We start from the raw sequence: 18459 nt of genomic DNA on the forward strand, positions 1-18459 counted from the left end.
GACTGTAAGGTGAAGCCAGTTTTCAGGAGAACTCCTTGAGGAAGTGCAGGTGGAAGGTCTTCAGGCGTTTCAGTACCTCTTCCATGGTCTCCACTGGGGTCATGACACACAGTCTGCAGAGAGAGACGAGAACAAATCAGTGGGGAAGTATAACCATTTAAATAGAATGATGAGGCTAATGCTATGCTGCCCTGTTCATTTGCATAGGATGAGTACTGGATATGGAGCCATTGACTACTGGAGTGTGATGTTTTATGGTGACATTTCTATGTCCAGAAGCTGTTGACAGAGAGAGGATTGTACCTGATGTGGTGGGTGCCTTCCTTCTGTCCATACTCACACCCCGGTCCCACACACACTCCTGCCTCCTCTAGTAACCGTTTACAGTACCACAGGTCAGGCTGCATCCCCACCACCTGCAATGGAAAACAGAAAACTCAGATATATAAAGAGATCAAATCATTAACTCCAGAGTATTTAGTATTAATCACATGTTGAATCACGTTTTTCCTCCAAAAAGTGAATGTCTCTTGAAATGCCCATATGACAAACAACAGTAGTCATTCTAGTGCTCTACCTAACCATACAGTGTACTATTTGCCCCATGACTAACCTTGGCCTTCTCAATGGCTGCTTGGGGTAGATACAGCCTGGGGAATACGAAAGCTCCTCCCATCATCGGCTGACAGCTGATCCCTGGGATATTGTTCAGAACCTCTGGGACCCAGTTCATGTTATGGACCAGCATGGCCTGGATAGACTGGGTCTCCTGGTGGAGATGGGAGAGAAGACGGAAAAGAAGTACAGGGGTAGAGCATATTGTATGGGACACTGAGGTGCCGTTGTGAATAGGGAAAGGAATAAAGTTGTTTGATTTTGATGAACTATTTCTTATTTTAGAGACATCAATGATTGCAGCGCACTATCATTAAACTACTTATGACTAAATGTTACATGGCATATGCAATCTATTAAGCCTAACGTCATACTGTAGTTTGTGATCTATTTTGATGGGTCTCACCTGGGCGTAGACCGGGTATGAGGGGTCCCCTGGCCTGGGAGGGTTAGCCATGAGCTCCAGGGCTAGCTGACCAGTCACAGGGGCACATATGTCAGTGGAGAAGATGGTGTAGGCGTACCTCATGACGGCGGGGTCAAGGTTCACCAGCTCCACGTACCCCCCGCGTAGCCCACACCTGTGCAGGGAGAAGAGACACATACAGATTAGTGGTCAAACACTGGCCTGCTGGTTTCAGTACAGGCTTTTACACCATAGGAAGCCTGAAGTGGATCTCTTAGGGAACTGCCAGCTATTTTCTTTTCTTTTGTCACTATTGAGTTTGTGTTGGCAGCTCATACATTGTCTAAGATGGCACTAATCCATGTTTGCTCTAACGCTCATGCTGAAGGAATTTGACCATTCTAAAGAAGTAGTGGTCTATTAGCTAATGACTTAATTAAGTAGTTAAATAGCTAATGGGGTAATACGTTTCAGATCATTGTAGAGTACAGTAGGCTACAGGATGTGTGAATCTGTTAATCAATTGCCATAGAAAGACAGTGCTGCTGTACAGTACTCACTCTCCCATGAAGCCTTTGGATGCTGAGTGGAAAGAGGCCAGCTCCACTGTGTGAGAGAGAGGAGGCCCCATCTCAGACAGAACCTTCTTATAGGAGACAAACTCACTGCCCTCCCCGAACACACTTTCCTGATACACCTGTGGATCGAATGAAACAGCGAGGGGTGCGTGGAAGACAGAACAACAACTCACTACATAGTCAAAGAGAAGTGAAATATTTGTGATTGAAAATAAGCGATTTGCCAGGAGAAAGTACAGACAGGAAGTCACCTCATCAGCCATGAGGAAGAGCCTCTCCTCAGCAGCGAATCGGATCACCTCTTCAATACACTTCCTGCTCTGAACATGACCTAGCAACAACAAAACAAATGAGACTATCCATAAATACTGCTGGGGTAACTTGGCCTGCAAAAAGGTTTACTTTACATTCTTCATAGGGACAAATAGTGGGGTACTACTGTATCGACCATCATGGAACCGGAACAACTCGTTACCTGTAGGATTCCCCGGGTTGATGACATACAGGGCAACTGTGTTGCAGATACCCTTAGAAGCCTGTAGTGCTCTGCGTAGCTCCTCCACCTCCATTGCCCAACCCTGCTCCTCATCTAGGTAGTAGGGAACAACGGTTGCACCGAGCGTTTGCAACATCATTTTGAAGGAAGAGTAGGTGGGCACAGCGGTCAGCACACCTGTCGGAAGTGAGGCCTGATTGTGGAAGTCAGCCAGCATCTTCAACACTTGCTAAAAACAGAAAAAAGAGAGTGAAAGATGAATGAGAGACATGGTGATGATGATAATGATGATGATGGTGGTGAAGATGATTCTCACCATTATTGACCTTTGAGAGCCAGAGGTCATGAAGATATTCTCGGGGGACGATGGTACACCACCATCTCGTCGAGAGATGAAGTTAGACACACTGCACTGTATATAAGAGATACCACCAGTGGGTGTGTATGAGCCTGATAAGATTGAGAAGAAGAACAAACACAGGTAAACACACATCACATATACCAGCCAGGTCACCCGTGATACAAGTCAGTATTCGACGTCCATCCATGTCTGAGGATGTCGGGAGATGTTGTGTAAATCGGCCAGTAGAGGCAACAGTGAGCACTGTTGCCTTCAAGTAGTTTTCGTTTTGCTAAGGTGATGGCTGTGAGCAACTGCCCCTGGTGCTAAATTTTTGTTTTAAGCCTATCCTAACCTTAACCATTCAGAGTTAATGCCTAACATTAAAAAGTCAGAGTTAATGCCTAAACTTAACCCTAAGATTTCACAGTTAATGTTTGTAGCATATACTGACAGTCATGATCGCCCCCCGTAGACCCAATTGCAGTCCACCTTACCTACACTCCCCCCATCACATGCTCCCAGCAGGCTTTGGACCCTCTGTCTAACATCCTCTGGCAGTTTGTAACTGTGGACCAACTGAGGGTAGAGGCAGGCTGCAAGAACCTGGCACACACACATACAGACACATACACACACAGGTTTAAAGCGAAACAGCTAACAAATACACCATATTTAGACAGGCAGGGTTATCAGTGGACACTCAGACAGAAACAAAGGTCGAATGTCAGAAGGACATTACCTGTCGGACGAAGGTCAAGGGTTGGACCCCTCCTCTGTGTTTGTCTCCCCAGCTGACATCTATCACATCCTTACAGGGCTTCCTCCCTCCCTATCAGAAACAGATGACATACTGCAGTGTAAGTCCATGTATATACACTGCTCAAAAAAATAAAGGGAACACTTAAACAACACAATGTAACTCCAAGTCAATCACACTTCTGTGAAATCAAACTGTCCACTTAGGAAGCAACACTGATTGACAATAAATTTCACATGCTGTTGTGCAAATGGAATAGACAACAGGTGGAAATTATAGGCAATTAGCAAGACACCCCCAATAAAGGAGTGGTTCTGCAGGTGGTGACCACAGACCACTTCTCAGTTCCTATGCTTCCTGGCTGATGTTTTGGTCACTTTTGAATGCTGGCGGTGCTTTCACTCTAGTGGTAGCATGAGACGTAGTCTACAACCCACACAAGTGGCTCAGGTAGTGCAGCTCATCCAAGATGGCACATCAATGCGAGCTGTGGCAAGAAGGTTTGCTGTGTCTGTCAGCGTAGTGTCCAGAGCATGGGGGCGCTACCAGGAGACAGGCCAGTACATCAGGAGACGTGGAGGAGGCCGTAGGAGGGCAACAACCCAGCAGCAGGACCGCTACCTCCGCCTTTGTGCAAGGAGGAGCACTGCCAGAGCCCTGCAAAATGACCTCCAGCAGGCCACAAATGTGCATGTGTCTGCTCAAACGGTCAGAAACAGACTCCATGAGGGTGGTATGAGGGCCCGACGTCCACAGGTGGGGGTTGTGCTTACAGCCCAACACCGTGCAGGACGTTTGGCATTTGCCAGAGAACACCAAGATTGGCAGATTCGCCACTGGCGCCCTGTGCTCTTCACAGATGAAAGCAGGTTCACACTGAGCACGTGACAGACGTGACAGAGTCTGGAGATGCCGTGGAGAACGTTCTGCTGCCTGCAACATCCTCCAGCATGACCGGTTTGGCGGTGGGTCAGTCATGGTGTGGGGTGGCATTTCTTTGGGGGGCCGCACAGCCCTCCATGTGCTCGCCAGAGGTAGCCTGACTGCCATTAGGTACCGAGATGAGATCCTCAGACCCCTTGTGAGATCATATGCTGGTGCGGTTGGCCCTGGGTTCCTCCTAATGCAAGACAATGCTAGACCTCATGTGGCTGGAGTGTGTCAGCAGTTCCTGCAAGAGGAAGGCATTGATGCTATGGACTGGCCCGCCCGTTTCCCAGACCTGAATCCAATTGAGCACATCTGGGACATCATGTCTCGCTCCATCCACCAACGCCACGTTGCACCACAGACTGTCCAGGAGTTGGCGGATGCTTTAGTCCAGGTCTGGGAGGAGATCCCTCAGGAGACCATCCACCACCTCATCAGGAGCATGCCCAGGCGTTGTAGGGAGGTCATACAGGCACGTGGAGGCCACACACACTACTGAGCCTCATTTTGATTTGTTTTAAGGACATTACATCAAAGTTGGATCAGCCTGTAGTGTGGTTTTCCACTTTAATTTTGAGTGTGACTCCAAATCCAGACCTCCATGGGTTGATACATTTGATTTCCATTGATCATTTTTGTGTGATTTTGTTGTCAGCACATTCAACTATGTAAAGAAAAAAGTATTTAATAAGAATATTTCATTCATTCAGATCTAGGATGTGTTATTTTAGTGTTCCCTTTATTTTTTTGAGCAGTGTATATTAGCTGTATACTATATTGTGTTTTATGTGAATATGCAATGAACTGCATGCACAAGTCAACATATATCTAGCTATTCTATGTCTGAAATAATAGGCCTACATGTGACTTGAGAATCAAGGTCACTAACATCAGATCAGGGTCCGGTTTCCCAACGCGTAAGGCTAAGTTCATCTTTAGAACCTTCGTAGGAGCATTATAAAATATCCGAGCTGTTTCCTAAAACCATTGTTACGAAAGTTGCACTGGAAGACGCTCGTTATTTACCGACTGACTGCCACAAACCACTAGTAGAACAACTAAGTGCGTTGTCAGATGCTTTTTTGCCCTTGCGCATCACTTTATACACAGACGATCTAAACGTAGAATCAAGATGTTTATCTGTCTCAGAACAAAGTTGACTACAAAAACAAAGTTGCCATTGTCTTAGGTAATTGTTACAAACAAACACAGGTTAAAAATATGATTTAAATGAAAATGAAAATACACTCAATGGCCAGTTTATTAGATACACCCATCTAGTACCAAGTCAGACCCCCCTTTGCCTCCAGAACAGCCTGAATTGTTTGGTTATGGATTCTATAGATTGGACGGCGGTACATTCATGCTGCGAATAGCCCGTTCCATCTCATCCCAAACATGCCCCATTGGGTTTTGTCAGCAACAATGTTCAGGTACACTGTGGCATTCAATAGTTGCACAATTGGTATCAAATCAAATTTCATTAGTCACATGCGCCGAATACAACAGTGAAATGCTTATTTCACCTTACAGTGAAATGCTTACTTACGAGCCCCTAACCAACAATGCAGTTTCAAAAAATACAGATAAGAATAAGAGATAAAAGTAACAAGTAATTAAAGAGCAGCACTGAAATAACAATAGCAAGACTATATACAGGGGCTACCGATACAGAGTCAATGTGCGGGGGCACTGGTTATTTGAGGTAGTATGTACATGTATGTAGAGTTATTAAAGTGACTATGCATAGATGACAACAGAGAGTAGCAGTGGTGTAAACCGTCTGTCATTTTTGCCTCAATATATTTCATGCTGTGTAACATTCTAGCCAGGGTTACCAACAACCCTGGCTAGAATATTCATTGTTTTCTCCTCTGGCTTCCTAAAGTGATCTGCCCAGTCGGTGATACACTTTTGTCAGTTTCCTCCTTAAAGGGAGAGTCCACCCAAATTACATATTGGTTTCCTTCCCCTATATGCAGTCTTTGGGCATGATTTGACAGCAATCAATGCTTTGGTTTTGTTTTAGCATTTGTGGCACAAATCCTAGTCTTGGTACCAATATTAGCATTTTTCGCACATCATGTCCAAATCATTCAAAAGTATAATTGATTGTGAAGCTCAACAAAGTCACTTTGTGATTTGAACAGATTATTTGAACATGTTGTGCGGAAAATGCTAATATTGGCACCATGACTTGAATGGGATTTGTACCACAAATGCCACAAAGTCATAGTACCAATAGCCTATTAGTATTTTCTGCGCGTCATGTTCAAATCCCTCTGGTGGCCCTTGGGGATGATTTAGCAATAGACTAAGCCTCCTCTATTTGCAAACATATACAGTAGGTGGTCATAGCTCTCTAAGAGCTGACTCGTAGTCAGTATTGTGGAATAATTATAATGTTAAGGTAAGATTTGAATGGAGAAAGCTAATCCGAGAGCAGCGCTGACTTTCATTTAAACTATCATAAGCCTACAGATACATGCTCCAACAACGCACTTAGTGAACGTTCTCTTAATATAAAAACGGGCAATCGGCAGTTGCTACATTGCCTACATTTTTGGATGTATAAATAGAATATAACTTATAAATAAATGTCTCATGAGCTTAGTTCAACTGTCATACCCCATCAGAACCTAAAATATAAGCTTGTTTTACTCCTATGTTTGTAAACAAAGTAAATGTGAACAAACACTATAGAGTCCTGCATTGGGTCGGATATTCATAGTTCTTCCCGCTGGCAGGTGGCAGGTGGAATTAGCTGGCAGGTGGAATGAAAGCATTATTTCAAACTTAGGGTCAGCTTGCGTTTCAGAACAATTATATTGCAGTTCGAAACGTTCAAATCATGAACGTGTTTTGTTTTACAAACCAAGGAGCTTGTTGTGTATAGGCCTAGGCTATACACTGAGTGCACAAAACATTAGGAACACCTGCTCTTTCCATGACATTGACTGACCAGGTGAATCCCGGTGAAAGCTATGATCACTTATTGATGTTACCTGTTAAATCCACTTCAATCAGACCAGATAATCTTGTTTCTCATGGTCTGAGATTCCTTTAGGTGCCTTCTGGCAAACTCCAAGCGGGCTGTCATGTGCCTTTTACTGAGGAGTGGCTTCCGTCTGGCCACTCTACCATAAAGGCCTGATTGGTGGAGTGCTGCAGAGATGGTTGTCCTTCTGGAAGGTTCTCCCATCTCCACAGAGGAACTCTGGAGCTCTGCCAGAGTGACCATAGGGTTCTTGGTCACCTCCCTGACCAAGGCCCTTCTCCCCCGATTGCTCAGTTTGGCCAGGCAGCCGACTCTAGGAAGAGTCTTGGTTGTTCCAAACTTCTCCCATTTAAGAATTATGGAGGCCACTGTGTTCTTGGGGACCTTCAATGCTGCATAATTGCTTTGGTACCCTTCCCCAGATCTGTGCCTTGACACAATCCTGTCTCGGAGCTCTACGGACAATTCCTTAGACCTCGTGGCTTGGTTTTTGCTCTGACATGCACTGAGGGACTTTATATAGACAGGTCTGAATACTTATGTAAATGAGGTATTTCTGTTTTTTATTTGTACTAAATCATCAAAAATGTATTTCGCTTTGTCTTTGTGGGGTATTGTGTGTAGATTGAGGGAAATAAATAAGACTGTAATGTAACAAAATGTGGAAAAGTCAAGGTGTCGGAATACTTTCCAAATGCACTGTACATCAAAATTAGTAGGACACTACTACAATATATCAGTTCAATTGGTACAGTTGACAAGGCACGCCTCAAAATATGTTAATGTGTCACTGATTCTTTCTCCTCCCACAAAATGTTTCCACAATGCACTATCATTTACAGAATGATGCAGTAAATATATAGCAAAAAAGCAATACAGTACTTTATTGTTAAGTTGTATTGTAATAAAATTACACCAATTGCTAACAGTGAATATGTAATTATATATTACAGCATACCAATAAATATTTTGTGTTTTATATCACTTGTTCTTGTAGATTTACAGGACAAAAAAAAATATATATATATATATACTGTATATAAGTATTAATAAAATATGGTACTGTATATTCTGTGGGGTACAACATTCTCACTAATGGGTGCAACAAAATACAAGGCATGCCTCAAAATATGTTAATGAGCCAGAGATTCTTTGACCGCCCACAACATTTCCCCACAATGCACCATAATTCACAGTATGCTACAGTAAATTACTGGCAGCACATTAGCCAATAAGTTACTGTAGATTTACAGGACAAATATTTAAAAAAATGGCATGGTACTGTATATTCTGTGGGGTACCGTATTCTCATTAATGGGTTCAACAAAATACAAGGCATGCCTCAAAATATGTTCATGAGCCAGAGATTCTTTCGCCGCCCACATTTATTTTATTATATATATATATATTTTTTTTTTTTCACTTTTATATAACCAGGTAGGCCAGTTGAGAACAAGTTCTCATTTACAACATTGCACCATAATTCATAGTATGCTGCTATAAATATACAGCAAAACAGGTAATACAGTACTTTTACAGCTGTGCAGTGCAACACCATTGAACCCCTATAATGCATTGCTTTTTACAGTACAGTACTGTAAAATAGAATTACTTTAGAATTACTTTTTTTAAAGTTTTGCAGTAAATTTACAGCAATCTGTTAACATGTGTGGATGGGATACTGTTAACCCTATTTACAGCATTCTATGTTCTATATAGGGCTAGGATAGGCTACTGTGATGTCTTACCTGTGTGACTTCTGTTTTAATCTGATTGGCTCGTCTCACCAAGGGCTCCAGCTCTGTCTGTTTGATGCTCCTCATCTTGCGGCAGATCTCTCTCTCAGGTAGAGGAGTGACATTCTACTATCACACCTGCTGGTCTTCTCAGACACATGGAATAGAATCTGATGAGATGCCTATTGACTTGTCCACTTCTATGGTTCCTTGATCTTTTCTCATGCTGATGTTGAGGAAGTGAGTAGGTGTAAAGCTCCCTCCCAAAGTTATTTATTCTATAGGAACCAGTAAACTGATCAGTTTTGCAAGTTGAGCCTGCTTTAAAGTTGCCCCAGGCAAATTCCAGTAGACCTAGCCTAAAACAGATATTTCTGGTTCATCCACATTGTTCGTTTATTTATGTGGAAAATGGTGTTTTTTAGATTTTTTCCCACATAGAATTCAATAAGACATTCATGTGAAATTCAATAATTCAATTATACAAGTACAACAAACAAAGCAAACACCCCAAAAAACAAAAATGTAATCTAGATACAGTACATCCCAATTGCACATCATACCATACAATAACACCTGCATTCATATGCCATCACGCCATTTTAGTTACCTCAGATCACATATCCTACACATATCAATTAATAAATGTCTATAATGACTCTGTATATTCTAACCAGTGATCCCAATTCTTATGAAAAGACTGTGGACTACCTTCTACTAGTGGCATTGACCTCATTAATTCATTGAGGGATATTGGAAGGATCCTCATGGTTCCACAGGGATACATCTTTTAGCTATAGTCATAGCTAAGCTAAAATAATCTTACATCTCTGAAAAGTAAGTTGTAAATCAGATCGATCCCCAAGGATTGTCATCGTGGGAGTTAAATGCAGGCCTATTTCCCTATGAAGGACCTCATGTCAAATTCTTTCAATCTCCAGCCTCCTTTATTAAAGTTTAGGGCAGGCCCATGTCATGTGTAATGAAGTGCCCGTCTCTGTTTTAAAGCGAGGGCATTGTGGAGATAAGTCTTATTTAAAGACGCACCATTTCCATGAAAGTAGCTTGGGTGGACTGGAAGATAGAGTTGTTTAAGTTAGAGACATTATATTCCAGTTCACCCAAGGTACTTTTATGGAAATGGTGTCGTTTAAGTTGGAGATATTATATTCCAAAGTTTTATGCACATTGTAATACTAAATGAGAACTTGGATGGGACAACAGTTCTACAGAGTAGCACTGGGCGTATATATGTCTAGTCTAAATACAACCATCGATTTGGAAGAGCCTTTCTATGTTTTAGTTGTTAAACGATGGACACTTCAAATGAAGTGAGAGCTTTAGGCTTCATGTTTCAAAATGAAAAGTCACTCCACTGGAATGTGATCGTTTGAGCATTACACAGAAATCACATGCTGTGAAGAAATGGGTTAAACAGTTACCAATTACAGCAGTTTATTGATTAAGAGCCTAGTGCATCCCTCTGCTATTTCTCTTTCACCCTTGTTGTGGTAGCTTTGGAATATTTCGATAATAGGCTATAGGTTTGAGATGTCTCACTGGGCACACACTGGCTGAATCAACGTTGTTTCCACGTCATTTCATGCATGTCAACAAACACTTACCATACAATAAAAGTGTATATTATTATGATAAAGGCAGACTTCTATTTGCCTGGTTCTACCAGGCTAGACTTTAATTACCTTAGCTATGATTTCACAACTTCAAAGACAAGACTGTCTATGGAGTTATGAACGTATGGTTTCCAGGAAAGTGCAGCACCAACTACAAAGGTCCACTATCACTCAATATTTGTAAAAGTGTCCACTGTATACTATTACTACTATATCCTTATCATAAATTATAATTGACATACTCAATAGGCGGTCCGCGGTACGAATCCAGACTGAGTATGGGATCAATATGGACCAGGGTGTCCAACTAACTCAGAAACTCAGTTGGGCTTTCAGTTTACTGCTGTAGAGAGTTGTAATAGTGTAATGCAAAAGGTGCAATTTCGAATTTGTTAGTGCATGGGCAGTGTTCCTCTTGTTATGTCATTCACTGACAGACCTGTCAGAGAAACACATGGCAACATGTGTAAAACTGCAGGAAATTAGATTTTAAAGTGTCAACTTTTCTCTCCACCCCATGCCAAAATGTGTAGAGTTGCAGGAAATTAGCTTTGAAACTGAAAATTTTCTCTCAGCCAAAAAGAAGGGTGTGAACAGTTTGGGTTCGCATTGGTCACGAGGTGGGGGTTTGTTACTAGGCTGATAAATGGCAATATCCATACAGCCACCAAGGAAATGTGTGTGACCAACTCGACGTCTACTCAGATGCCTCTAAACAAGAAGTGTCAAACTCATTCCATGGAGGGCCTAGTGTCTGCTGGCTTTTGGTTTTTCCATTCAATTAAGACCTAGACAACCAGCTGAGGGGTTCCCTACTAATTAGTGACCTTAATTTATCAATCAAGTACAAGGAAGGACCGAAAACCTGCAGACACTCAAACATTTTTTTATTTGATTTTACTGCTTACCTGATCTGGAAGAGAGTTCCATGTGGTCGTGGCTCGATTTAGTACAGTGAGTTTCCCAGCGTTTCCCAGAGTTTCCTAGATTTAGATGAGGTGTAGGGTTTAGGGAAGGATTTGTTTCAAATATATATATATATATATTTAGGACGAGCTTATTACTAGCCACCCATTCCAAAACTGATTGCAGCTCTTTGTTAAGGGTTGCAGTGCTTTCACTTGCTGTGATAACTGATGTGAATAATGTTGAGTCATCAGCGTACATTAGCCTCTGCTGAGTGAGGACACACTCTTTGCACAGCACTTTGATACAAAGTGATTTCCGTAGCAGATTAGGAGAGCATTTTCGCTAAACCTAACCATAACCTCAGTCTCCTAAACTGCTACGTTAATTCTCCTAATCTGCTATGAAAAAGTCACTTCGGTATCGAAGTGGCGTGAAAAGAGTGTTTCCCCTGCTGTGTCCCCAACAACCGGATGTTCCAGATTTCAAGGGAAATGGAAAGAGAGCATGTGACACGACTTCCACTTTTGGATGTTAACAAGGCGACACTCCATCTTAACTCTTCCTCCACATTTACAGGATTGGTTGAACAGTGCAGAAGAGAACCTCCCCCAACAGTTTTTGTTCTTCTTATCAAGACCAGTATGTAGGGCAGTGGTATTCAATGTCGGGGTCGCGAAAAAATTAAGAGTACAGACTATTGTATGGGACAATACACCATTTATTTTTTAAGATAATTTGACAAATAAAATGCTATTTTCATTTTGATCAGAAATGAAAATGCAATGAATTAAAGTTGACCGATTTTTAAGGCTGTGTCATTAGATTTGGTGTAGGTTGAGGTCGTGAGAAATTCCTGGGGGGAAAATGGCGTACCCAGAAATTCTTGCGGAAAGACTGGGGTCCCCACTGAAAATGTGTGAATACCACTGATGTAGGGGATCTAGTTTCAGGAGTGTATTTTACGCCTGCTACGTTAGGTTAGCGTACATAGACACACAGGCTTTACTCAAGGTTAGTGGTAGGTCAGTAGTAAAAAAAAATTAAACAGTAAAGGACCAAAACAGCTGTGTTGAGGTATACCACACTCTACCTGGTTAACGTTAGACAGGCTTCCGTTAAAGAAAACCCTCTGTGTTCTGTTTTTTCAGTTGCAGATTATGATTGATCATGTCAAAAGCTGCACTGTAGTCTCATAAAACAGCTCCCGCAATCTTCTTATTATCCATTTATTTCAGCCAATCATCAGTCATGTGTGTCAGTGCCATACATGTTGAGTGCCCTTCCCCATAAGCGTGCTGAAAGTCTGTTGTTAATTTGTTTACTGCACTGAGGCTAGGAAACACTGTCATCACCGATAAATATAAGATAATCGAGAATTTCAATAAGCATTTTTCTACAACTGGCCATGCTTTCCACCTGGCTACCCCTACCCCGGTCAACAGCTCTGCACCGCCCAAAGCAACTTGCCCAAGCCTCCCCATTTCTCCTTCACCCAAATCCAGATAGCTGATGTTCTGAAAGAGCTGCAAAATCTGGACCCCTACAAATCAGCTGAGCTAGACAATCTGGACCCTCTCTTTCTAAAATTATCCGCCGCAATTGTTGCAACCCCTATTACTAGCCTGTTCAACCTCTCTTTTGTATCGTCTGAGATCCCCAAAGATTGGAAAGCTGCCGCGGTCATCCCCCTCTTCAGAGGGGGAGACACTCTAGACCCAAACTGTTACAGACCTATATCTATCCTACCCTGCCTTTCTAAGGTCTTCGAAAGCCAAGTTAACAAATCAAATCAAATTTTATTTGTCACATACACATGGTTAGCAGATGTAAATGCTTGTGCTTCTAGTTCTGACAATTCAGTAATAACCAACTATAACCAAGTAATCTAACCTAACAATTCCACAACTACTACCTTATACACACAAGTGTAAAGGGATAAAGAATATGTACATAAAGATATATGAATGAGTGATGGTACAGAACGGCATAGGCAAGATGCAGTAGATGGTATAGAGTACAGTATATACATATGAGATGAGTAATGTAGGGTATATAAACATAAAGTGGCATAGTTTAAAGTGGCTAGTGATACATGTATTACATAAAGATGGCAAGATGCAGTAGATGATATAGAGTACAGTATATACATATACATATGAGATGAGTAATGTAGGGTATGTAAACATTATATTAAGTGGCATTGTTTAAAGTGGCTAGTGATACATTTTTACATAATTTCCATCAATTCCCATTATTAAAGTGGCTGGAGTTGAGTCAGTATGTTGGCAGCGGCCACTAAATGTTAGTGGTGGCTGTTTAACAGTCTGATGGCCTTGAGATAGAAGCTGTTTTTCAGTCTCTCGGTCCCTGCTTTGATGCACCTGTACTGACCTCGCCTTCTGGATGATAGCGGGGTGAACAGGCAGTGGCTCGGGTGGTTGTTGTCCTTGATGATCTTTATGGCCTTCCTGTGACATCGGGTGGTGTAGGTGTCCTGGAGGGCAGGTAGTTTGCCCCCGGTGATGCGTTGTGCAGACCTCACTACCCTCTGGAGAGCCTTACGGTTGTGGGCGGAGCAGTTGCCGTACCAGGCGGTGATACAGCCCGACAGGATGCTCTCGATTGTGCATCTGTAGAAGTTTGTGAGTGCTTTTGGTGACAAGCCGAATTTCTTCAGCCTCCTGAGGTTGAAGAGGTGCTGCTGCGCCTTCTTCACAACGCTGTCTGTGTGGGTGGACCAATTCAGTTTGTCCGTGATGTGTACACCGAGGAACTTAAAACTTTCCACCTTCTCCACTACTGTCCCGTCGATGTGGATAGGGGGGTGATCCCTCTGCTGTTTCCTGAAGTCCACAATCATCTCCTTTGTTTTGTTGACGTTGAGTGTGAGGTTATTTTCCTGACACCACACTCCGAGGGCCCTCACCTCCTCCCTGAGCCCTCCCTGTCGTCGTTGTTGGTAATCAAGCCTACCACTGTAGTGTCGTCCGCAAACTTGATGATTGAGTTGGAGGCGTGCATGGCCACGCAGTCGTGGGTGAACAGGGAGTACAGGAGAGGGCTCAGAACGCACCCTTGTGGGGCCCCAGTGTTGAGGATCAGCGGGGTGGAGATGTTGTTACCTACCCTCACCACCTGGGGGCGGCCCGTCAGGAAGTCCAGGACCCAGTTGCACAGGGCGGGGTCGAGACCCAGGGTCTCGAGCTTGATGACGAGTTTGGAGGGTACTATGGTGTTAAATGCTGAGCTGTAGTCGATGAACAGCATTCTCACATAGGTATTCCTCTTGTCCAGATGGGTTAGGGCAGTGTGGTTCCGATTGCGTCGTCTGTGGACCTATTGGGTCGGTAAGCTAATTGGAGTGGGTCTAGGGTGTCAGGTTGGGTGGAGGTGATATGGTCCTTGACTAGTCTCTCAAAGCACTTCATGATGACGGAAGTGAGTGCTACGGGGCGGTAGTCGTTTAGCTCAGTTACCTTAGCTTTCTTGGGAACAGGAACAATGGTGGCCCTCTTGAAGCATGTGGGAACAGCAGACTGGGATAAGGATTGATTGAATATGTCCTTAAACACACCAGCCAGCTGGTCTGCAGGTCCGTGTTAACCCTGCAGCCTTGCGAGGGTTAACACGTTTAAATGTTTTACTCACCTCGGCTGCAGTGAAGGAGAGCCCGCAGGTTAAGGTAGCGGGCCGTGTCAGTGGCACTGTATTGTCCTCAAAGCGAGCAAAAAAGTTATTTAGTCTGTCTGGGAGCAAAACATCCTGGTCCGTGACGGGGCTGGTTTTCTTTTTGTAATCCGTGATTGACTGTAGACCCTGCCACATACCTCTTGTGTCTGAGCTGTTGAATTGCGACTCTACATTGTCTCTATACTGGCACTTAGCTTGTTTGATTGCCTTGCGGAGGGAATAGCTACACTGTCTGTATTCGGTCATGTTTCCGGTCACCTTGCCCTGGTTAAAAGCAGTGGTTCGCGCTTTCAGTTTCACGCGAATGCTGCCATCAATCCACGGTTTCTGGTTTGGGAATGTTTTAATCGTTGCTGTGGGTACGACATCGTCAATGCACTTTCTAATGAACTCGCTCACCGAATCAGCATATTCGCCAATGTTGTTGTTGGACGCAATGCGGAACATATCCCAATCCACGTGATCGAAGCAGTCTTGAAGCGTGGAATCAGATTGGTCGGACAAGCGTTGAACAGACCTGAGCGCGGGAGCTTGCTGTTTTAGTTTCTGTTTGTAGGCTGGAAGCAACAAAATGGTGTCGTGGTCAGCTTTTCCGAAAGGAGGGCGGGGGAGGGCCTAATATGCGTCGCGGATGTTAGTATAACAATGATCCAAGGTTTTACCAGCCCTGGTAGCACAATCGATATGCTGATAGAATTTAGGGAGTTTTGTTTTCAGATTAGCCTTGTTAAAATCCCCAGCTACGATGAATGCAGCCTCAGGGTGTGTGGTTTCCAGTTTACATAGAGTCAGATAAAGTTCGTTCAGGGCCATCGATGTGTCTGCTTGGGGGGGAATATATACGGCTGTGATTATAATCGAAGAGAATTCCCTTGGTAGATAATGCGGTCGACATTTGATTGTGAGGAATTCTAAATCAGGTGAACAGAATGACTTGAGTTCCTGTATGTTGTTATGATCACACCACATCTCGTTAATCATAAGGCACACACCCCCACCCCTCTTCTTACCTCTTCTTACCAGAAAGATGTTTGTTTCTGTTGGCGCGATGCGTGAAGAAACCAGCTGGCTGCACCGACTCCGTTAGCGTCTCTCGAGTGAGCCATATTTCCGTGAAGCAAAGAACGTTACAGTCTCTGATGTCTCTCTGGAATGTTACCCTTGCTCGGGTTTCATCAACCTTGTTGTCAAGAGACTGGACATTGGCGAGTAGTATGCTAGTATGCTAGGGAGTGGAGCACGATGTGCCCGTCTCCGAAGCCTGACCAGAAGACCGCTTCGTTTGCCCCTTTTACGGCGTCGTTGTTTAGGGTCGCCGGCTGGGATCAGATCCATTGTACTGGGTGGAAGGCAAAACACAGGATCCGCTTCGGGAGAGTCATATTCCTGGTTGTAATGATGGTGAGTTGACGTTGCTCTTATATTCAGTAGTTCCTCCCGACTGTATGTAATGAAACCTAAGATTACCTGGGGTACCAATGTAAGAAATAACACATAAAAAAACAAAATACTGCATAGTTTCCTAGGAACGCGAAGCGAGGCGGCCATCTCTGTCGGTGCCGGAAGTGTGTGCGCCGGAAGTGTGTAACAAACAGATCACCGACCATTTCGAATCCCACCGTACCTTCTCCGCTATGCAATCTGGTTTCAGAGCTGGTCATGGGTGCACCTCAGCCACGCTCAAGGTCCTAAATGATATCATAACCGCCACTGACAAAAGACAATACTGTGTAGCCGTATTCATCGACCTGGCCAATGCTTTCTACTCTGTCAATCACCGCATTCTTATCGGCAGACTCAACAGCCTTGGTTTCTCAAATGACTGCCTCGCCTGGTTCACCAACAACTTCTCAGACAGGGTTCAGTGTGTGAAATCGGAGGGCCTGTTGTCCGGACCTCTGGCAATCTCTTTGGGGGTGCCACGGGGTTCAATTCTTGGGCCGACTCTTTTCTCTGTATACATCAATGATGTCGCTCTTGCTGCTGGTGATTCTCTGATCCACCTATACGCAGACGACACCATTCTGTATACCTCTGGCCCTTCTTTGAACACTGTGTTAACAAACCTCCAGATGAGCTTCAATGACATACAACTCTCATTCCATGGCCTCCAACTGCTCTTAAATGCAAGTAAAACTAAATGCATGCTCTTCAACCGATCGCTGCCCGCACCTGCCCGCCCGCCTAGCATCACTGCTCTGGACGGTTCTGACTTAGAATATGTGGACAACTACAAATACCTAGGTGTCTGGTTACACTGTAAACTCTCCTTACAGACTCATATTAAGCATCTCCAATCCAAAATTCAATCTAGAATCGGCTTCCTATTTCGCAACAAAGCATCCTTCACTCATGCTGCCAAACATACCCTCGTAAAACTGACTATACTATCGATCCTTGACTTGGTGATGTAATTTACAAAATATCCTCCAACACTCTACTCAGCAAACTGGATGCAGTCTATCACAGTGCCATCCGTTTCGTCACCAAAGCCCCATATACTACCCACCACTGCGACCTGTATGCTCTTCTGCTGGCCCTCGCTTCATATTTGTCACCAAACCCACTGGCTCCAGGTCATCTATAAGTCTTTGCTAGGTAAAGCCCTGTCTTATCTCAGCTCACTGGTCACCATAGCAGCACCCACCCATAGCACACGCTCCAGCAGGTATATCTCACTGGTCAGCCCCAAAGCCAATTCATCCTTTGGCCGCCTTTCCTTCCAGTTCACTGCTGCCAATGACTGGAACAAATTGCAAAAATCACTGAAGCTGGAGACTCATATCTCCCTCAGCTGTCAGAGCATCTTACAGATCATTGTACCTGTACATAGCTCATCTGTAAATAGTCCATCCAACCACCTCATCCCCATCTATTTATATACATATTATTTTGCTCCTTTGCACCCCAGTATCTCTACTCTATCGTCTGCACATCTATCACTCCAGTGTTTATTTGCTAAATTGTAATTATTTTGCCACTACAGCCTATTTATTGCCTTACCTCCCTAATTTTACTTAATTTGCACACACTGTATATAGACTTTTCTATTATGTTATTGACTGTACGTTTGTTTATTCCATGTGTAACTCAGTGTTGTTGTTTGTGTCACACTGCTTTGCTTTATCTTGGCCAGGTCGCAGTTGTAAATGAGAACTTGTTCTCAACTGGCTTACCTGGTTAAATAAAGGTGAAATAAAAAAATACTGTGAAGTAGCATTGTATCTGGTCAAACACAATTTTTTCAAAAAGTTTACAAAGGGTCAGCATTGAGTCTTATGGAATGGAAAGAGTTAAAGGCCAGCAACACTCTATTATCCAGTCATCCACGAAAGAACACCATATATAGATTCTACAGACCCTACTA

The 18459-nt window shown here is 43.5% G+C and overlaps 1 protein-coding gene across 1 annotated transcript; it reads right to left on the reverse strand.

The window, feature by feature from the left end:
- Positions 1 to 22: 22 nt before the first annotated feature.
- On the reverse strand, positions 23 to 8946 carry LOC120055316 (alanine aminotransferase 2-like). The gene is made up of 11 exons (XM_039003192.1): positions 8872 to 8946; positions 3178 to 3267; positions 2933 to 3041; positions 2412 to 2545; positions 2075 to 2324; positions 1851 to 1930; positions 1582 to 1718; positions 1022 to 1196; positions 614 to 769; positions 304 to 416; positions 23 to 113 (listed from the first exon to the last, which is right to left on the reverse strand). Exons 1-11 carry the CDS (start codon positions 8944 to 8946, stop codon positions 23 to 25), a joined length of 1410 nt encoding a protein of 469 aa, XP_038859120.1.
- Positions 8947 to 18459: the final 9513 nt, after the last annotated feature.

The sequence above is a fragment of the Salvelinus namaycush genome, chromosome 11, assembly GCF_016432855.1.
Source record: "Salvelinus namaycush isolate Seneca chromosome 11, SaNama_1.0, whole genome shotgun sequence".
In the NCBI taxonomy this organism is placed as follows: Eukaryota; Metazoa; Chordata; class Actinopteri; order Salmoniformes; family Salmonidae; genus Salvelinus; species Salvelinus namaycush.